The following is a 23,910-nucleotide window of genomic DNA, read 5'->3' on the forward strand; positions in this document are numbered from 1 at the left end:
CGAACTCCAAATCTAGGCCTTTATGTTTAGAGGTAAAGCGTTCTATTAAGCAAGTCTCATTATATTGGTGGTAATTATTACATATTAGAAATATCTACACGCTGTTCCTTATTTGTAAATTAGTGATCACCAAGGATAGCATTATTCCCCTTCAATATTGAAATTATTTCATGTAGGAAATATTATTACAAATTAATTAATAGAAAGGAATTTATCCGATATTCGTTGAAATTTTCCCCTCAAGCAAATTGAATTTAAGCATATCTTTAGGACATTTCTTATCACATCTAATAGTGATTATGGATTAAGGGTATACATAAAAATTGTTGATATCTTGCGTTTAAAGTATGAAATATTTGCACATAAAATGTAAAATTTTTAAGAAATATTTTTGTATGATATAATAAAATTATCGGGATAAACTTTATATTCTGGTTCTGGTATCTTTGAAATTAGATGAATACTGATCCCACTTGGTCCCAGTTGTTTACATACAGTATACGAATCTTGGTATTTTAATAGGATTCGTAGTGGTGTCTTATCTCTCTGCCTTGGAGCGCCCTCTTTAATTATAGTTTTCTCTACCTTATTTGTTTTCCCTTATCTAGGAAGGAGATAATGATTTAAGAGAAGCTTGGGAGAGGGGAGTTTATTTGCGCTGCACTTTACCCAAGGTTTATTTAGTAGTTTTGATGTGGGGGGATGGCGGTTTAGGGGTTAATAATTTAATTTAGGTAGTTGCGATGTGGAGGGATGGCGGTTTAGGGGTTAATAGGTTTATTTAGTGTTAGCGATGCGTGGGATGGCAGATCAGGGGTTAATAGGTTTATTTAGTGTTTGCTATACTGGGGATCGCGATTTAGGGGTTAATAGTGTAGTTTATGAGTGTTAGTGTACTTTGTAACATATTTTTAATGTGTTTTGTGGAACTTTTTTGTTTCCCACAACTACAGGTCTTTGAGTGCGAAATGGATCATTGCGGTAAAGGCCATATCGCTTGCGGGAAAGCCATACCGCACAACTTGTAATATCGCACTTGTAATCTAGGTCATAGATTTCAGGATTACCAGTGATAAAATGACACACTCGTGCTTCCTTTGTTGGTTTAACACATAGATAACCGGGTTACTAGTGATACAATGTGCTGTAACAAATTAGATTATGACATTTCCTCCTTTAAAAGAAATCAGAGAGGTATTAGATTATTATAGTCTCTTCCAGCATTTTTGGGTTAAGAGGGATTGAGTTGGGCTCTGAGCATTTCCCTTTGCATAAATTTGTTTTGTGATTGTTTTTTTCTTGAACAAATCTTAATATTATAACAACACTTGTTAGTTTGATAACTTCAGCACCGGGCTATTTTATTAATTATTTATACAGCCCCAATTTCTGACTTTTTACAGAAAAGTTTATTAACTCATCATCATGAATTACCAATACTTATTTATCTCTTCCCATTGCTTTTAGTTTAAGGATAAGCAATAAAACCCAGAAGGTGATACCAAAAGCTAAATAAAACAATGTGCACAGCAGCACTATTTGCTCTGATACAGAACCACTTAATACCCCCAGATCCTCTGTCAGTCCCTTATCTGAACATAACGTGTAATCCGGATGGCAGCGCCGTGATCCTCTGTATTGTAGAGAGAGGGACAAATGAAACATATACATGGAAATTAGATGGGACAATCCAAGAGTCAAGTTGGAATTTGTTAAATATCGGCTACTCCCCCTACTCACAGAACGTCAGCTGTACGGTGACAAACACCGTCAGTGAAAATCACAGTAATGTGAGCAACGTGTCGTGCCCAGGTGAGTGCCACCTATAGAAGATTCACTCTCTCTAAAAGTGTAAATACTCACTGTCTTCTTAGCTTTTTGCAAAGCACTACATGTTCCATGTTATAATCATCATATCATAGCTATTACTGTCCTCTCATATACAAAACCTTCATGTCTGAATCACAAACACACTTACAGGGGTTTCTAGTAATCATACAAATCCCAGCCATTACAACATGTTTTTCTATTTCTTGCCATAATTGCTCTCTGTCTATCCATATCATACTGCATGCTCATACTAATACAGTGATTACAGTGCAATGTTAGTATTAATATGTAGGACATACATTCTGCATGCTCATACTAATACAGTGATTACAGTGCAATGTTAGTATTAATATGTAGGACATACATTCTGCATGCTCATACTAATACAGTGATTACAGTGCAATGTTAGTATTAATATGTAGGACATACATTCTGCATGCTCATACTAATACAGCGATTACAGTGCAATGTTAGTATTAATATGTAGGACATACAGTCTGCATGCTCATACTAATACAGTGATTACAGTGCAATGTTAGTATTAATATGTAGGACATACATTCTGCATGATCATACTAACACAGTGATTACAGTGCAATGTTAGTATTAATATGTAGGACATACATTCTGCATGCTCATACTAATACAGTGATTACAGTGCAATGTTAGTATTAATATGTAGGACATACATTCTGCATGCTCATACTAATACAGTGATTACAGTGCAATGTTAGTATTAATATGTAGGACATACATTCTGCATGCTCATACTAATACAGTGATTACAGTGCAATGTTAGTATTAATATGTAGGACATACATTCTGCATGCTCATACTAATACAGTGATTACAGTGCAATGTTAGTATTCATATGTAGGACATACATTCTGCATGATCATACTAATACAGTGATTACAAGTGCAGTGTTAGTATTACTATGTAGGACATATGTTCTGCATGCTCGTACTAATACAGTGATTACAAATGCAGTGTTAGTATTAATATGTAGGGCATACAGTCTGCATGCTCATACTAATACAGTGATTACAGTTCAATGCTAGTATTAATATGTAGGAAATATATTCTGCATGATCATACTAATACAGTGATTACAGTGCAATGTTAGTATTAATATGCAGGACATACAGTCTGCATGCTCATACTAATACAGTGATTACATAGCAATGCTAGTATTAATATGTCGGAAATGTATTCTGCATGCTCATACTAATACAGTGATTACAGTGCAATGTTAGTATTTATATGTAGGACATACATTCCACATGCTCATACTAATACAGTGATTACAGCGCAATGTTAGTATTAATATGTAGGACATACATTCTGCATGATTATACTAATACAGTGATTACAGTGCAATGTTAGTATTAATATGTAGGACATACATTCTGCATGATTATACTAATACAGTGATTACAGTGCAATGTTAGTATTAATATGTAGGACATACATGCTGCATACTCATACTAATACAGTGATTACAGTGCAATGTTAGTATTAATATGTCGGAAATGTATTCTGCATGCTCATACTAATACAGTGATTACAGTGCAATGTTAGTATTAATATGTAGGGCATACATTCTGCATGCTCATACTAATACAGTGATTACAGCGCAATGTTAGTATTAATATGTAGGACATACATTCTGCATGCTCATTCTAATACAGTGATTACAGTGCAATGTTAGTATTAATATGTAGGACATACATTGTGCATGATCATACTAATACAGTGATTTTTTTTTTTTTTTAATAATTTTTATTGGTTTTTTAGTAGTGTGGTATCAGTATATTCACAGAAATCAAAACAAAACATTTTCATACATAGAGTCGTAACATTAGCCAGACTTCCCTAACCATATCTACTAACTATTACAATATTTCCTTTACCTTTGTGAAAGGAAGTTAATACAAAAATTGGTGGCTTTTCCAGTTTTAACTTTGATACTAACTTCAGGTAATTCAATATATCCAATGGAACTAAATTCAGTCTTGCTAATGGCCGCGAGGTCAGTGCACCTGCTCCCTAGGTCTATGGCCTTAGGAGGGCAAGTGCTCTTCCCATCGCAATTTGGGTTAGCCAGTTAAATTAACACTGGCTTACCAAAAAGAAAAAAAAAAAAAAGGATAAGTGTTGAAGAAAAAAAAAGGGATGAAAAGGGAAAAGAAGGAAAGAGGGGTACCCCTCCCCCACTACTGGTCCTGACTCGGTAACCATATTCTTGGGAACTGTCCCCTTTCTACTTGATGTTTAAACCACTCCGACTTTTGGAAGGGAGAAGTTAATTGGAGTTGCACTATCATGGGGAAGGATAGAATCGTCAACTTCCACTTAGTGAAAAATTGCTGTAATTGCCTATTATTATAATTTTTCATATTATACTGTTCTTATTTGATGCTGGACTTTCTTCAGAAATTCTGAGAATCTGGGGTTTGTTTTAGCCTTCCAATTCGTGAATATCACATTTCTTCCCACTAATATCACTGCGTTCAGAAATTTAAAGTTAGCTTTTACTATGTCATATTTAAATAAAAGAAGAATTTCACTTATTGTAATTTTAATCTGTATTCCCAAAACCTTATTACACCAAAAATTTACTCTTTTCCAGAATTGTATAACTTTAGGGCAAGCCCATATACAGTGTAATAGATCTGCCATTTCCTTCCTGCACTTGGGGCATAAACCTGCCCCTCCATCCCATTTAGCTAGCCTAGCTGGTGCGAGATATGCCATATTGATTAGTTTAGTGTGCGATTCACGCCAACTAACTGAGACCGTCGCTTTAGTAGCTAGACTTACACTTTTAGTGATCGCCTCGCCCTCCACCTGAGGCAGAACTTTCTTCCACTTCCTTACTAGTATATTGATATGAATTCCTCCATAATAGTTAATTAACAATTTATATATCTGTGCAATATTATTAATGCCTTCATGATGTAATTTTATTATCCTACCTAAATTACCCATATCTAAATCAGGCCCTGTTTCTGCCTTTAGAGTCTCTATCCAGTGACGAATTTGTAAGTAAGCATAAAACGATGTTTTTGGTAAATTATATTTGGTTCTTAATTCATCAAAAGTTTTTACTATCAATTTTTTTCCCTGACAAACCTGCCCTAAAGAATGCAGGCCTTCTTGTGCCCAAACCGAAAAAACTGATGCTGTCAAACCTGGAGGAAAATTTGGATTGCCCAGTATGGGAAGAAATTCGGACTTACGGAAATTATTTTTAGTTCCTGTACAAATCTTCTGCCAAGCACCTATAATGTCTTTAATAGTAACAAACTGTGTTATACTGACAGGCAATTTGGCCAATGGACAATGCAGAGCGGCTTTCAGACTAAATGGTTCTATTAAATGTGATTCTAATCTCAATAACGTAACTTGTTCTTTTTCAGTGATCCAATCGATCGCAAATTTGCAAAGCGCCGCGTAATTGTAAAATCTAATGTTTGGACAGACAAGTCCACCACAGACTTTTGGAAGTGTTAACGTAAATAAGGCTATACGCGGTTTTTTATCTTGCCATATAAAGTTATTGAAGCTCCTCTGCAATCGCAGAATATCTTTATTATATAATAGTAGGGGAAAATTTTGGAGGAAGTATAACAATTTAGGGAACAGGATTGCCTTAATAAACATGATTCTAGCTGAGATACTTAAAGGAAGATTAGCCCAGGTTTTCATTTTGTCTTGTATCTCCGCGATACATTTAGGAAAATTAAGTTCATACCAGAATTCTGGATTATTGCTAAGTGTTGTACCTAGGTATTGTATATGTTTGGTTTCACGGAAAGGATGGGAGAGCTTAGTTCTTGGTTTATATATTCATAGTAATTCAGATTTTTCATTGTTAATCTTATACCCAGAGAAGGAACCGAATAACCTGAATATCTCTAAAACTTTTGGTATAGATTGTGTTGTATTACTTAAGAATAGGAGGAGATCATCAGCATAGAGTGATAAAACAAAATCTTGACCAGCTACTCTTATCCCCTTCAACTCCTGTCTCAAATAGATTGCCAAAGGTTCCAACGAAAGGTTGAATAGTAAAGGCGACAGTGGGTAACCCTGCCACGTACCTCTCTTCAGAAGGAACCTGTCTGATGTATCTCCATTAACTATAACTGATGAGAAAGGATTTTGATAAAGCTTTCGTATAAACTGCTGAAAACGTCCTCTCATACCAAAACCTTCTAGCGAGGTAAAGAGATGGTCCCAACCTATCGAGTCGAATGCCTTTTCGGCATCGACCGTGAGTATCGCTAAGTCTGGTCTCGAATGGGATTTCCTAAATACCTTATTTGCAAAAAAATCTAATATTAACTGGACTTTTCGTATATTTTTGACTGGATTTCTCCCTATCATGAACCCGACCTGATCTGGATGTATAATATATTCTAAACATCTTTTCAGTCTATTAGAAATAATAGCCGTCATCAACTTGTAGTCCTGATTCAGAAGAGATATAGGCCTATATGATGTTGGTAATTCAGGATTTTTTCCCTTCTTCAAAATCAGGACCACATTCGAGGCAGCAAACAGAGAAGATTGTGTCTTATTGCTAACAAAATATTGATTAAATAGATCACAAAGAGGGGAAAGGAGATATTCCTGTAAGAGTTTATAGAACTCAGCTGGGAGGGCGTCAGGACCTGGGGCTTTACCTGATTTAAGCTTTTTTATCGCTTCAGCTACCTCTTCCATTGAGATAGGTTTGTTAAGCATTTGTAAATCGTGACTCTGAATTTGTGGTAGTTTAATTTTTTGCCAGAAATTTCTTTTGTTAACTTTGTCTACTGGCCTAGAGGCGTAAACTTTTTGAAAGTAATCCAGGAAAGCATGTCTTATTTCTGAAGCTTTAATCAGTTTTTTGTTCTGATAATTTATAGCTGCTATATAGTTTTTCTGTTGCCTTAATTTAGTGATCTTAGCTAAAATTTTTGCAGAAATACCCTGGCTTCCAGAAAAAAAAGCTTTCTGCTTATGTTCCTCCATAATCATCATTTGTTTATAAAAGATATCTCTTTCTATTCTTGCGTTATTATATTTATTCCAATTAGGTGTTGATGGAGTCTGAATATAGCGTGAATAAGCATTTTTAACTGTGTTGGCTAGCTGTTCTTCCCTATGTTTTCTTACTGCCTTATGTTTAACCATATAGGCTATTATTTCTCCCCTCAGTACCGCTTTCGCGGTCTCCCAGAATACTTCCGGTTTATCTCTATAGTCCTTATTAAAATCCGAAAACTCTCTCCACCTTTCTTGTAGCCAAGCTCTAAATTTTATACTATGAGTGAGATACTGGGGAAAGAAGAACCGGGCTTTATTACCTTGTATAGGGTCTTTATATTTTATCTCTAAAGAAATTATTGCGTGATCCGAGAGCTTAATTTCCTTTATATCAGTTTTGATATCTAGCCTCATCAATGAAGTAGAAATTAGGAAGAAGTCAATTCTTGAAAAAGATCTAAAGGACTTTGATTCGCACGTATATTCTCTATAGTCTGGGTGTTGAGCGCGCCAGATATCCTTAAGGGCGAGCTTCTGACAAAACCTGCGAAGAATTATAGCTTCCCTTGTCTTCTTATCCGTAGATTTACTGTTAAATCTGTCCAGGGTATATGAAAATGTCATATTATAGTCACCCACCACTATTATATTTTTTCCTGCAAACTGAAATAGTTTAAGACTTAACATTTCCCAAAATTCTTTCTCCGTTTTATTCGGGCCATAAAGATTACATAAAACAAAGTGATTTTTATTAATTTGAACTTCTAAAATTTGGTACCTTCCTTCTTTGTCGTTATCTGATGATAGTATCTGATAATTCAACTGTTTATTAAAAAGAATTGCCAGCCCCCTTTTCCGCTGATTGCATGGTGTATAGACCACCTCCCCTACCCATTTAGTTTTAAGTTTTGATGCTTCTATGGGGGATAAATGTGTCTCCTGTGTAAGAGCTATGTCTGGTTTATGGGTACTTAAATGTTTAATCATTAATTTCCGTTTTATCGGGGAGGAAATTCCCCCTATATTCCAAGACAAAAAATTAAGTCTGTGAGCCATTAATTAAGAATTTAGTAGTGGGGGAGAGAAGACCTCGAAGGGGGGGTAAGGGAGAAAAAAAAAAAAAAAAAAAAATGGGGGAGGGGGAGGGGGAAGCCATGCAAATTATAAGTAAAGCTTAAAAATGTAGAGAATAAAAAAGCAACATATATCTCCAATCGTGAAGACATTAACAACAAAAATACCATTGTCATAAAAAACCCCAGAAATTTAAACCTACTATCATGAACCCATTCATCTAATTACTCCACCTTATTATTACGACAAAAAGTCTGCACATCTTCTGCTTTCGTAAACGTGAGTATGTCACCATTCTTTACCAGTACAATTTTCGCCGGATAAACTAATCTGGCGTTAAAGTTAGCTCTAATTAGTCTGGAACAGTATGGTGACATTTCTCTTCGTTTTGCTTGGGTTTCTGATGAAAAATCTTGGAACAGTAAGAGCCTCGCTTGACCTAGCATAATACCATTATTTTTACGGTACAACCTCAATATGTGAAATTTGTCTTGAAAATTTAAAAATCTGATAATTACAGGTCTAGGTTTAATCATCCTATCCATCTTATTCCGGACTGGGCCAATTCTATGAGCTCTTTCCACTGAAATTACTAAATTTTCTGTCTGGCTACCTAAAAGTCTGGGAAGTGTAGTGGAGGCAAATTTTAAAAGATCCATAAATTCCCCACTTTCTGGGAGGCCAATAACTCTAAGGTTATTGCGGCGTGACCTATCCTCTAACTCCTCCATTCTAGAGTGTAGTACAGTTAGCCTCTTATCCTGGCTGGTAGCTATTTGTTCCTGAGTAATAATCCTGTCATCTATATCCGAAACTCTAGTTTCCAACTCAGACATTCTAGATGAAAATTGTCTAATCTCAGTTGTCAAACTGGCTATTTCTTGTTTCACTACATCAAATTGAGGCATTAACAACTCTGAGATCTGATGGAGAAGTACTGTATTATCAATATTATTCGAGTTTCCCTCGTTGCTAGTTTCTAAATCATTGGGCTTAGGCCTTTTCTCCTTGTGTTTAGGTGGCATTGCGGGTGAATTGGATTTGGAGTGTGACATATATTTGTCCATAGAGATAAAAAAAAATGTGTTTTTATCACAGGGAGTGTTGTGTAGAAAGGGGAGGGTGCAAAAGACAAGTGAGACCGAGGGGTGAGGATCGTATTCGTGGGAAAATATACAGGAGTGTGATTGTGTCAATGTGCCATATAGAGAGTGGAGTGAGTATTGGAAAAATAAAAATAAAAAAGGGGGGGAAGTGTGGCTGTGAGGTTAGAAAGGTGAGCGTGAAATCACAGAAAAAAAGAATCTTAGTGTACGTGTAATAAATGCAGTGCCACCTGCCCTTAAATCTGCAGTAAGAAAAAAGTGGCCTAAGAAAAATTTATGTAGAATCCTCAAATATCTATTATCAATCTGAATAACTACACTAGCAGAGAGACCACTAGCAGAGTCTTATTCCTCCTTCACTGTTATGTTCCCCTGATCTTTCACTATTTCAACTTCTCTATTATAGGTCAATGGGGGACAATATTAGAAACGTAGCTATTTTTTAACTCCCATATTTGGTGCCAGATTTAAATTAGTGGTCATCAAATACCTATATATCTCGTAGGTGTTGTTTCCTCCAACTCTCCTTGCAATATAATTTTGATAACTACACCTTAATCAATATATTTTTTTATAGAGAGATATCAGGGAGAGAACATTTGGTACAGAGCTTAAAAGTAACCAAGAACATAAACACAAAACACAAAGAGCACAAAATAACCCAGCAAAATCCGGTAGTCTCTGGAACAGGCACAGGATTTGCTTCACTTAGTCAGTCCCGGTCAAATTTCTTGTTGGAAGAAAGTGAGAGAGAATTAGCATATATGAGAAGGGATATTGTCCCATTCCTATTACATTTTTCCCTCCTCCTAATATAGAAAGTTCTCAAAGACTCTATTCAGAGGGTACTAAATTAAACATAAATCAATAGCCAGGTGGTCCTTACTGATGTTGTCAGAGTCTTTTGCTTCTTCCCAGCTGTTAAAGGCCTTTTTATGTATTTGTGTATCAGTTAGATTGGGTGGCGTATTTTTTTCCCCCCTTAAGTAGAACTGTGTTTTTAAGGCATAAGCGTGGTAATATTAGTGAAAGCAGGCAGCTTTTCCGTCTCAGTTAGTACCTTTTAGCCGTTAACAGTCCCCACCTCGCCCGTTTATGCTCCTAAGCAAAGGCAGGAACTAAAGAAAGGGTCATACAAAAGGTCCCGAGCTGTTGCAAGCAAGTCAAGTTTAACAAAGTTGGAGAATTTTCGAGAAATTTCCTTTTCCTTTCCCCTCTCTCTCCTTCTCTTCAGCTCTTCCCCTCTCTCTCTTTACTTTTAACTGAGAGTCTAAATCCGATGGGCACTGTAGTGGCTCGCTAAACAATTTTGCCACTTGCCTTCTATATGACTGCTTGCCCTCTTTTAGGCCTGTCCGCCACCCCCCTCCATATGCTTATTGTCAGAATCAGGCCGTAAGCACAAAGTTATTAGTGCAAGCGGATAGGGTTTGAATATGGGCACAGGCAGGAAACAAGAAAGCAGTCTCAGTTCAATGTTAGTACATGCGTCAATTTTTAAATGCAGACAGTCAAGCAGTAATCCTTTTAGACGTATTCAGCCCCCAGCATGTCAGCTTCTATAGCCAAGCGTACCTGATTATGGATAGCGGTTATGCGGGGAAACCCCCTCTGTTACTCACGGCTCTGGATCCTCAGCATAGGCTGATTGCATGTCCTCCGCTGGAGTTTTTTCGGACCGCCGGGCACAATGGTGGGTCTCTGCTTGCTTGCCTTCTCTGCGGGTGGCTGCCCTTTTTCCGGCGTCTCTGCCGCTGTACTCCGCGCTCACCGTGAACTCAGTTAGCAAGGTCGGCTCTGTCTTGCTCCTCCTTGTTTCCGGGATACGATACCTTCAGGATACTCTTGCCTGTTGTCAAGCCCTAGCCGACAGGGCCTCTTAGGCATATGTGAGACTTCCCAGCAAGTAGCGATGTTAGCTACACCTTCCAGGCCACTATAGACACGGGCCAAGGAAGCCAAAAGCTTAGGGTCGATGTTAGTTAGCTCTTTTCCTCAGAGCTCTGTGCTAGCATAGCCTCCGCTAGCTCCGCCCAACAGGAAGTCCCTGATCTAATACAGTGATTATAGTGCAATGTTAGTATTAATATGTAGGACATACATTCTGCATGCTCTTACTAATACAGTCATTACAGTGCAATGTTAGTATTTATATGTAGGACATACATTCCACATGCTCATACTAATACAGTGATTACAGCGCAATGTTAGTATTAATATGTAGGACATACATTCTGCATGCTCTTACTAATACAGGCCTAGATTTGGAGTTTTGCGGCCAAAGGGGTGCGTTAGCTACACGTGCTTTTTTCTGGCCGCACCTTTTAAATACCGCTGGTATTTAGAGTTAACAGAATGGCTGCGTTAGGCTCCAAAAAAGGAGCGTAGAGCATATTTACCGCAACTTCAACTCTCGATACCAGCGGTGCTTACGGACGCGGCCAGCTTCAAAAACGTGCTCGTGCACGATTCCCCCATAGGAAACAATGGGGCAGTTTGAGCTGAAAAAAAACCTAACACCTGCAAAAAAGCAGCGTTCAGCTCCTAACGCGGCCCCATTGTTTCCTATGGGGAAACACTTCCTACGTCTGCACCTAACACCCTAACATGTACCCGAGTCTAAACACCCCTAACCTTACACTTATTAACCCCTAATCTGCCAACCCCGCTATCGCTGACACCTGCATATTTTTTTTAACCCCTAATCTTCCGCTCCGTACACCGCCGCCACCTACATTATCCCTATGTACCCCTAATCTGCTGCCCCTAACACCGCCGACCCCATATTATATGTATTAACCCCTAATCTGCCGCCCCCAACGTCGCCGCTACCTACCTACACTTATTAACCCCTAATCTGCCGACCGCATCTCACCGCTACTATAATAAAGTTATTAACCCCTAATCCGCCTCACTCCCGCCTCACTAACCCTATAATAAATAGTATTAACCCCTAATCTGCCCTCCCTAACATCGCCGACGCCTAACTTCAATTATTAACCCCTAATCTGCCGATCGCACCTCACCGCTACTATAATAAATGGATTAACCCCTAAAGCTAAGTCTAACCCTAACACTAACACCCCCCTAAATTAAATATAATTTAAATCTAACGAAATAAATTAACTCTTATTAAATAAATTATTCCTATTTAAAGCTAAATACTTACCTGTAAAATAAATCCTAATATAGCTACAATATAAATTATAATTACATTGTAGCTATTTTAGGATTAATATTTATTTTACAGGCAACTTTGTAATTATTTTAACCAGGTACAATAGCTATTAAATAGTTAATAACTATTTAATAGATAAAATAGTTAAAATATTAACAAAATTACCTGTAAAATAAATCCTAACCTAAGTTACAATTAAACCTAACACTATACTATCAATAAATTAATTAAATACAATACCTACAATTATCTACAATTAAACCTAACACTACACTATCAATAAATTAATTAAATACAATACCTACAAATAAATACAATTAAATAAACTAACTAAAGTACAAAAAATAAAAAAGAACTAAGTTACCAAAAATAAAAAAATATTTACAAACATTAGAAAAATATTACAACAATTTTAAACTAATTACACCTACTCTAAGCCCCCTAATAAAATAACAAAGACCCCCCAAAATAAAAAAATGCCCTACCCTATTCTAAATTAAAAAAGTTCAAAGCTCTTTTACCTTACCAGCCCTGAAAAGGGCCCTTTGCGGGGCATGCCCCAAATAATTCAGCTCTTTTGCCTGTAAAAAAAAACATACAATACCCCCCCCAACATTACAACCCGCCACCCACATACCCCTAATCTAACCCAAACCCCCCTTAAATAAACCTAACACTAAGCCCCTGAAGATCTTCCTACCTTATCTTCACCATGCCAGGTTCAAGTCTTGATCCAAGCCTCCGAAATCTTCATCCAAGCCCAAGCGGGGGCTGGCGATCCATCATCCGGCTGAAGTCTTCTATCAAGCGGCGGCTGAAGAGGTCCAGAAGAGGCTCCAAAGTCTTCATCCTATCCGGGAAGAAGAGGAGATCCGGACCGGCAACCATCTTGATCCAAGCGGCATCTTCTATCTTCATCCGATGACGAACGGCTCCATCTTGAAGACCTCCGACGCGGATCCATCATCTTCTTCCGACATCCAAATGAAGAATGAAGGTTCCTTTAAGGGACATCATCCAAGATGGCGTCCCTCGAATTCCGATTGGCTGATAGGATTCTATCAGCCAATCGGAATTAAGGTATCAGCCAATCAGATTCAAGTTTTCCTACCTTAATTCCGATTGGCTGATAGAATCCTATCAGCCAATCGGAATTCGAGGGACGCCATCTTGGATGACGTCCCTTAAAGGAACCGTCATTCGTCGGGAAGTCGTCGGTGAAGATGGATGGATCCGCGCTGGAGGTCTTGAAGATCAGCCGGTCGTCATCGGATTGAAGAACATAGAAGATGCGGCTTGGATGAAAATGTTTGCCGGTCCGGATGTCCTCTTCTGCCCGCTTGGATCAAGACTTCAGCCGGAGGATGGACATCACTCTTCAGCCCCCGCTTGGGCTTGGATCAACACTTCGGAGCCAGGACGGATCGGTGTGATACCCGGTGTGGTGAAGACAAGGTAGGAATATCTTCAGGGGCTTAGTGTTAGGTTTATTTAAGGGGGCTTTGGGTTAGATTAGGGGTATGTGGGTGGTGGGTTTTAATGTTGGGGGGGGGTTGTATTTTTCTTTTACAGGCAAAAGAGCTGAATTCTTTGGGGCATGCCCCGCAAAGGGCCCTTTTCAGGGCTGGTAAGGTAAAAGAGCTTTGAACTTTTTTAATTTAGAATAGGGTAGGGCATTTTTTTATTTTGGGGGTCTTTGTTATTTTATTAGGGGGCTTAGAGTAGGTGTAATTAGTTTAAAATTGTTGTAATATTTTTCTGATGTTTGTAAATATTTTTTTATTTTTTGTAACTTAGTTCTTTTTTATTTTTTGTACTTTAGTTAGTTTATTTAATTGTAGTTATTTGTAGGTATTGTATTTAATTTATTTATTGATAGTGTAGTGTTAGGTTTAATTGTAGATAATTGTAGGTAGTTTATTTAATTTATTTATTGATAGTGTAGTGTTAGGTTTAATTGTAACTTAGGTTAGGATTTATTTTATAGGTAATTTGTAATTATTTTAACTAGGTAACTATTAAATAGTTCTTAACTATTTAATAGCTATTGTACCTGGTTAAAAAAAAAACAAAGTTGCCTGTAAAATAAATATTAATCCTAAAATAGCTACAATATAATTATTCGTTATATTGTAGCTATATTAGGGTTTATTTTACAGGTAAGTATTTAGATTTAAATAGGATTAATTTATTTAATAAGAGTTAATTTATTTCGTTAGAATAAAATTATATTTAACTTAGGGGGGTGTTAGGGTTTGGGTTAGAATTAGCTTTAGGGGTTAAAAAATGTATTAGAGTAGCGGTGAGCTCCGGTCGGCAGATTAGGGGTTAATAATTTAAGTTAGGTGTCGGCGATGTTAGGGAGGGCAGATTAGGGGTTAATACTATTTCTTATAGGATTATTGAGGCTTGAGTGAGGCGGATTAGGGGTTAATAACTTTATTATAATAGCGGCGCGGTCCGGTCGGCAGATTAGGGGTTAATAAGTGTAGGCAGGTGGAGACGACATTGAGGGGGGCAGATTAGGGGTTAATAAATATAATATAGGGGTCGGCGGTGTTAGGGGCAGCAGATTAGGGGTACATAAGTATAACGTATCTTGCGGCGGCGTGCGGACGGCAGATTAGGGGTTAAAAAATGTAATAGAGTGGCGGCGATGTGGGGGGACCTCGGTTTAGGGGTACATAGGTAGTTTATGGGTGTTAGTGTACTTTAGAGTACAGTAGTTAAGAGCTTTATAAACCGGCGTTAGCCCAGAAAGCTCTTAACTACTGACTTTTTTTTGCGGCTGGAGTTTTGTCGTTAGATTTCTAACGCTCATTTCAGCCAAGACTCTAAATACCGGCGTTAGAAAGATCCCATTGAAAAGATAGGATACGCAAATGGCGTAGGGGGATCTGCGGTATGGAAAGTCGCGGCTTGAAAGTGAGCGTTAGACCCTTTCCTGACTGACTCCAAATACCAGAGGGCGGTAAAAACCAGCGTTAGGAGCCTCTAACGCTGGTTTTGACGGCTACCACCCAACTCTAAATCTAGGCCACAGTGATTACAGAGCAATGTTAGTATTAATATGTAGGACATACAGTCTGCATGTTCATACTAATACAGTGATTAAAGAGCAATGTTAGTATTAATATGTAGGAAATATATTCTGCATGCTCATACTAATACAGTGATTACAGTGCAATGTTAGTATTAATATGTAGGACATACATTCTGCATGCTCATACTAATACAGTGAATACAGTGCAATGTTAGTATTAATATGTAGGACCTACATTCTGCATGATCATACTAATACAGTGATTACAGTGTAATGTTAGTATTAATATGTAGGACATACATTCTGCATGATCATACTAATACAGTGATTACAAGTCCAGTGTTAGTATTAATATGTAGGACATACATTCTGCATGATCATACTAATACAGTGATTACAGTGTAATGTTAGTATTAATATGTAGGACATACATTTTGCATGCTCATACTAATACAGTGATTACAGTGCAATGTTAGTATTAATATGTAGGACATACATTCTGCATGCTCATACTAATACAGTGATTACAGTGCAATGTTAGTATTAATATGTAGGACATACATTCTGCATGCTCATACTAATACAGTGATTACAGTGCAATGTTAGTATTAATATGTAGGACATACATTCTGCATGCTCATACTAATACAGTGATTACAGTGTAATGTTAGTATTAATATGTAGGACATACATTCTGCATGATCATACTAATACAGTGATTACAAGTCCAGTGTTAGTATTAATATGTAGGACATACATTCTGCATGATCATACTAATACAGTGATTACAGTGTAATGTTAGTATTAATATGTAGGACATACATTCTGCATGCTCATACTAATACAGTGATTACAGTGCAATGTTAGTATTAATATGTAGGACATACATTCTGCTGCTCATACTAATACAGTGATTACAGTGCAATGTTAGTATTAATATGTAGGACATACATTCTGCATGCTCATACTAATACAGTGATTACAGTGCAATGTTAGTATTAATATGTAGGACATACATTCTGCATGCTCATACTAATACAGTGATTACAGTGCAATGTTAGTATTAATATGTAGGACATACATTCTGCATGCTCATACTAATACAGTGATTACAGTGCAATGTTAGTATTAATATGTAGGACATACATTCTGCATGCTCATACTAATACAGTGATTACAGTGCAATGTTAGTATTAATATGTAGGACATACATTCTGCATGCTCATACTAATACAGTGATTACAGTGCAATGTTAGTATTAATATGTAGGACATACATTCTGCTGCTCATACTAATACAGTGATTATTACAGTGCAATATTAGTATTAATATGTAGGTCATACATTCTGCATGCTCATACTAATACAGTGATTACAGTGCAATGTTAGTATTAATATGTAGGACATACATTCTGCTGCTCATACTAATACAGTGATTACAGTGCAATATTAGTATTAATATGTTGGAAACACATTCTGCATGTTCATACTAATACAGTGATTACAGTGCATTGTTAGTATTAATATGTAGGACATACAATCTGCATGCTCATACTAATACAGTGATTACAGTGCAATGTTAGTATTAATATGTAGGTTATACATTCTGCATGCTCATACTAATACAGTGATTACAGTGCAATGTTAGTATTAATATGTAGGGCATACATTCTGCATGATTATACTAATACAGTGATTACAGTGCAATGTTAGTATTAATATGTAGGTTATACATTCTGCATGCTCATACTAATACAGTGATTACAAGTGCAATGTTAGTATTAATAATATGTAGGACATACATTCTGCTGCTAATACTAATACAGTGATTACAGTGCAATGTTAGTATTAATATGTAGGATATACATTCTGCATGCTCATACTAATACAGTGATTACAGTGCAATGTTAGTATTAATATGTAGGACATACATTCTGCATGCTCATACTAATACAGTGATTACAGTGCAATGTTAGTATTAATATGTAGGACATACAATCTGCATGCTCATACTAATACATTGATTACAGTGCAATGTTAGTATTAATATGTAGGACATACATTCTGCATGCTCATACTAATACAGTGATTACAGTGCAATGTTAGTATTAAAATGTAGGACATACATTCTGCATGCTCATACTAATACAGTGATTACAGTGCATTGTTAGTATTAATATGTAGGACATACATTCTGCATGCTCATACTAATACAGTGATTACAAGTGCAATGTTAGTATTAATATGTAGGACATACATTCTGCATGCTAATACTAATACAGTGATTACAGTGCAATGTTAGTATTAATATGTAGGACATACAATCTGCATGCTCATACTAATACAATGATTACAGTGCAATGTTAGTATTAATATGTAGGACATACCTTCTGCATGCTCTTACTAATACAGTGATTACAGTGCAATGTTAGTATTAATATGTAGGACATACATTCTGCATGCTCATACTAATACAGTGATTACAAGTGCAATGTTAGTATTAATATGTAGGACATACATTCTGCATGCTCATACTAATACAGTGATTACAAGTGCAATGTTAGTATTAATATGTAGGACATACATTCTGCATGCTCATACTAATACAGTGATTACAGTGCAATGTTAGTATTAATATGTAGGACATACATTCTGCATGATTATACTAATGCAGTGATTACAGTGTAATGTTAGTATTAATATGTAGGACATACATTCTGCATGATTATACTAATACAATGATTACAGTGTAATGTTAGTATTAATATGTAGGACATACATTCTGCATGCTCATACTAATACAGTGATTACTAGTGCAATGTTAGTATTAATATTTAGGACATACATTCTGCATGATCATACTAATACAGTGATTACAGTGCAATGTTAGTATTAATATGTAGGACATACATTCTGCATGATTATACTAATGCAGTGATTACAGTGTAATGTTAGTATTAATATGTAGGACATACATTCTGCATGATTATACTAATACAGTGATTACAGTGTAATGTTAGTATTAATATGTAGGACATACATTCTGCATGCTCATACTAATACAGTGATTACAGTGCAATGTTAGTATTAATATGTAGGGCATACATTCTGCATGCTCATACTAATACAGTAATTACAGTGCAATGTTAGTATTAATATGTAGGACATACATTCTGCATGCTCATACTAATACAGTAATTACAGTGCAATGTTAGTATTAATATGTAGGACATACATTCTGCATGATCATACTAATACAGTGATTACAGTGCAATGTTAGTATTAATATGTAGGGCATACATTCTGCATGCTCATACTAATACAGTAATTACAGTGCAATGTTAGTATTAATATGTAGGACATACATTCTGCATGATCATACTAATACAGTGATTACAGTGCAATGTTAGTATTAATATGTAGGACATACATTCTGCATGATCATACTAATACAGTGATTACAGTGCAATGTTAGTATTAATATGTAGGAAATACATTCTGCATGATCATACTAATACAGTGATTACAGTGCAATGTTAGTATTAATATGTAGGACATACATTCTGCATGCTTATACTAATACAGTGATTTACAGTGCAATGTTAGTATTAATATGTAGGACATACATTCTGCATGATCATACTAATACAGTGATTACAGTGCAATGTTAGTATTAATATGTAGGACATACATTCTGCATGCTCATACTAATACAGTGATTACAGTGCAATGTTAGTATTAATATTTAGGATATACATTCTGCATGCTCATACTAATACAGTGATTACAGTGCAATGTTAGTATTAATATGTAGGACATACATTCTGCTGCTCATACTAATACAGTGATTACAGTGCAATGTTAGTATTAATATGTAGGACATACATTCTGCATGCTCATACTAATACAGTGATTACAGTGCAATGTTAGTATTAATATGTAGGACATACATTCTGCATGCTCATACTAATACAGTGATTACAGTACAATGTTAGTATTAATATGTAGGACATACATTCTGCATGATTATACTAATACAGTGATTACAGTGCAATGTTAGTATTGATATGTAGGACATACATTCTGCATGATCATACTAATACAGTGATTACAGTGCAATGTTAGTATTAATATGTAGGACATACATTCTGCATGCTCATACTAATACAGTGATTACAGTACAATGTTAGTATTAATATGTAGGACATACATTCTGCATGATTATACTAATACAGTGATTACAGTGCAATGTTAGTATTAATATGTAGGACATATGTAGAAATTATTATTTTTTTTTTCTTATTTTTTTTTTGTTCTTGGTTTTGTTTTGTTTTGTCTTTGTTTCTGTATTGATTTGTTTTGTTTGTCTGTAAGGAAAAAATTTAAAATTTTCAGCAATGTGTACAAATATAAATATATAATGTTAATAATTTGATTATGTATAACCGTTTTCTTATTCTTTATTCCTTTCTTTTTCTTGTGTTTTTTTTTCTCTAAGTATGATATATAATAACTCAGCCCTGCGTGGCATAAAAGGAAAAGAAATTGTGCTAATTGTATACATTGCTGTTTATAAAAAAAAATATGTAGGACATACATTCTGCATGCTGATACTAATAGAGTGATTACAGTGCAATGTTAGTATTAATATGTAGGTTATACATTCTGCATGCTCATACTAATACAGTGATTACAGTGCAATGTTAGTATTAATAATATGTAGGACATACATTCTGCATGCTCATACTAATACAGTGATTACAGTGCATTGTTAGTAATAATATGTAGGACATACATTCTGCATGCTGATACTAATAGAGTGATTACAGTACAATGTTAGTATTAATATGTAGGACATACATTCTGCATACTCATACTAATACAGTGATTACAGTACAATGTTAGTATTAATATGTAGGACATACATTCTGCATACTCATACAGTGATTTACAGTGCAATGTTAGTATTAATATGTAGGACATACATTCTGCATACTCATACTAATACAGTGATTACAGTACAATGTTAGTATTAATATGTAGGACATACATTCTGCATGCTTATACTAATACAGTGATTTACAGTGCAATGTTAGTATTAATATGTAGGACATACATTCTGCATGCTCATACTAATACAGTGATTACAGTGCAATGTTAGTATTAATATGTAGGACATACAATCTGCATGCTTATACTAATACAGTGATTACAGTGCAATGTTAGTATTAATATGTAGGACATACATTCTGCATGCTCATACTAATACAGTGATTACAGTGCAATGTTAGTATTAATATGTAGGACATACATTCTGCATGCTCATACTAATACAGTGATTACAGTGCAATGTTAGTATTAATATGTAGGACATACAATCTGCATGCTCATACTAATACAGTGATTACAGTGCAATGTTAGTATTAATATGTAGGACATACATTCTGCATGCTCATACTAATACAGTGATTACAGTGCAATGTTAGTATTAATATGTAGGACATACATTCTGCATGCTCATACTAATACAGTGATTACAGTGCAATGTTAGTATTAATATGTAGGACATACAATCTGCATGCTCATACTAATACAGTGATTACAGTGCAATGTTAGTATTAATATGTAGGACATACATTCTGCATGCTCATACTAATACAGTGATTACAGTGCAATGTTAGTATTAATATGTAGGACATACATTCTGCATGCTCATACTAATACAGTGATTACAGTGCAATGTTAGTATTAATATGTAGGACATACATTCTGCATGCTCATACTAATACAGTGATTACAGTGCAATGTTAGTATTAATATGTAGGACATACATTCTGCATGCTCATACTAATACAGTGATTACAGTGCAATGTTAGTATTAATATGTAGGACATACAATCTGCATGCTCATACTAATACAGTGATTACAGTGCAATGTTAGTATTAATATGTAGGACATACATTCTGCATGCTCATACTAATACAGTGATTACAGTGCAATGTTAGTATTAATATGTAGGACATACATTCTGCATGCTCATACTAATACAGTGATTACAGTGCAATGTTAGTATTAATATGTAGGACATACATTCTGCATGCTCATACTAATACAGTGATTACAGTGCAATGTTAGTATTAATATGTAGGACATACATTCTGCATGCTCATACTAATACAGTGATTACAGTGCAATGTTAGTATTAATATGTAGGACATACAATCTGCATGCTTATACTAATACAGTGATTACAGTGCAATGTTAGTATTAATATGTAGGACATAAATTCTGAATCATTTCGGCAATACTAACCATACCCTGCAGGAGCCTTGGTAGATTTTTATTTTAATTATGAGGATTTCTGTCATCTAAAAGCAAAATAATTTGATCTGGGTCAGGACAGAGGGTACTTCAATGACATTGATGTGGCAGATTAGCAAGATCAATGTTTGCTCTAACCCTTAGGGCAATAACAATAATAATGGCTATATATTATAAGGAGTTTTAAGTAGAGGGAATTTCACACAGTTAGTGGTCTTGTGATAATGTGTTGAGGCTTCTGTAGACTCAGTGTGTCCCGTAAAGGTTGGTGCAAGAATTCGGGCCAGATTATGTGTTGGGCGCTAAATATCGCTTTTGCAAGCGGGATATTGGCGCTCCACTCAGTAATACCAGTGCATGCGTGTGTGCGCTGGTATTACAAGTTAGGTGCAATGCAGGGAAGCTTTGCGCTCATGCTTACATAGGCTGCAATGGAAGCCTCGTTCTCATGCCGTCAGACACGGCAGATAACCTAGCACAGCAAGTGTAAATATACACAGCAGTGTAAATTTGTGTATATATATATATATATATATATATATATATATATATATATATATATATATATGTGTTAATATGTGTATACATAATTCTATCTCTGTACTTTACCACAATGGATTTGAAATGAAACAGCCTAGATGCAATTGAAGTGCAGACTTTCATCTTTAATTCAGTGGGTTGAACAAAAATATTGTATTAAACGTTTACGAATTGCAACCAATTTCATACAACCCTACTGTAGCAACCAATTTCATACACAGTTCCCTTATTTCAGGGGCTCAAATGTAATTGGACAAATTAACACAATCATAAATAAAATGTTAATTTTTAATACTTTGTTGAGAATTCTTCGCAGGCAATGACTGCTTGAAATCTGGAACGCATTTGACATCACCAAACGCTGGGTTTCCTACTTTGTGATTCTTTGCCAGGCATTTACTACAGCTGTCTTCAGTTGTTGTTTGTTCCTGGGTCTTTCTGCTTTAAGTTTTGTCTTCAGCAAGCGAAATGCATGCTCGATTGGATTGAGATCAGGTGATTGACTTGGCCATTGCAGAAAATTCCAATTCAACTTTGGTGAATTTGGCTGAATTTAAACAGACAATTATTATTATTACTATTATCGGTCATTTGTAGAGTGTCAACAGGTTCTGCAGTGCTATTTAATCTGGCTGCATCTGTCTTCTGTAACATCATCAATAAACACTAATGGCCTAGTGCCATTGGAAGCCATGCATGTCCATGCCATCACACTACCTACACTGTGTTTTACAGGTGATGTGGTATGCTTCGGATCATGAGCCAAGACGTCTCCATACTTGTTTCTTCTTGTCTTTCTGGTACAGGTGGATCTTAGTTTTATCTGTCCAAAGAATGCTGTTCCAGAACTGGGCTGGCTTTTTTACATATTTTTGGCAAAGTATAATCTGGCCTTTCTATTCTTGAGGGTTATAAATGGGTTGAACCTTGTGGTGAACCCTCTGTATTTGCCCTCATGATGTCTTCTCTTTATGGTAGACTGGGATAATGATATGCCTACCTCCTGGGGAATGTTCTTCACTAGGCTGGATGCTGTGAAGGGGTTTCTCTTTACCATGGAAAGGATCCTAGGATCATCCACCACTGTTGTATTCCGTGGACATCCAGGTCTTTTTGTGTTGCAGAGCTCAGCAGTGCTTTCTTTTTTTCTCAGAATGTACCAAACTGTTTGGCCACTCTGATTTGACCACTCCTAATGTTCCTGATATCTCTCTGATTGATATCTTCTTTTTTTATTTGCAGCCTAAGGATGTCCTGTTTCACTTGCATTGAGAGCTGCTTTGAATGCATGTTATGAGTTCACAGCAACAGCTTCAAAATGCACATCTTCCTTATGGCACACCTGGAATCAACTCCAGAACTTTTACATGCTTAATTGATGATGAAATAACAAAGGTATAGCCCACACCTGTCCATGAAATAGCTTTTGAGTCCATTGTCCAATTAATTTAGGTCCCTTGAAAAATAGGGGTCTACATATTTAATAGCTTCCTTCCTCCAGTTTGGATGTTAATACCCTCAAATTAAAGCTGAGACTGCACTTTATGCCCATATTCATTATTTAACTGTAACTTGAATTTATTTTGGTAAACAACTGAAATAACAAAACTTGTGTCAGTGTCCAATTATTTATGGACCTAACTGTATATTTACAGGGGACACACAGTACCCATAGACCGCAATGTAAAGACACTTTTGAGGGCCATTTCTCTTGTTAAGTGTATCCAGTCCACGGATCATCCATTACTTGTGGGATATTCTCCTTCCCAACAGGAAGTTGC

General features: G+C 36.0%; 1 protein-coding gene across 4 annotated transcripts in view; it reads left to right on the forward strand.

Moving 5' to 3' along the window:
• The window catches only part of LOC128652790 (uncharacterized), a 653,660-nt gene that overhangs the window by 511,236 nt on the left and 118,514 nt on the right, over positions 1 to 23,910 (forward strand). For 3 of the 4 annotated variants that reach the window (XM_053705722.1, XM_053705724.1, XM_053705725.1), the window contains one exon: positions 1,573 to 1,812. The exons of the other annotated variant lie outside the window; for it this stretch is intronic. In XM_053705722.1, coding sequence (XP_053561697.1) covers positions 1,573 to 1,812 — 240 coding nt within the window. The remainder of the gene's footprint in view (positions 1 to 1,572; positions 1,813 to 23,910) is intronic. 4 annotated transcript variants of the gene reach the window in all.

Source organism: Bombina bombina, chromosome 3 (assembly GCF_027579735.1).
Source record: "Bombina bombina isolate aBomBom1 chromosome 3, aBomBom1.pri, whole genome shotgun sequence".
Taxonomy (NCBI): domain Eukaryota; kingdom Metazoa; phylum Chordata; class Amphibia; order Anura; family Bombinatoridae; genus Bombina; species Bombina bombina.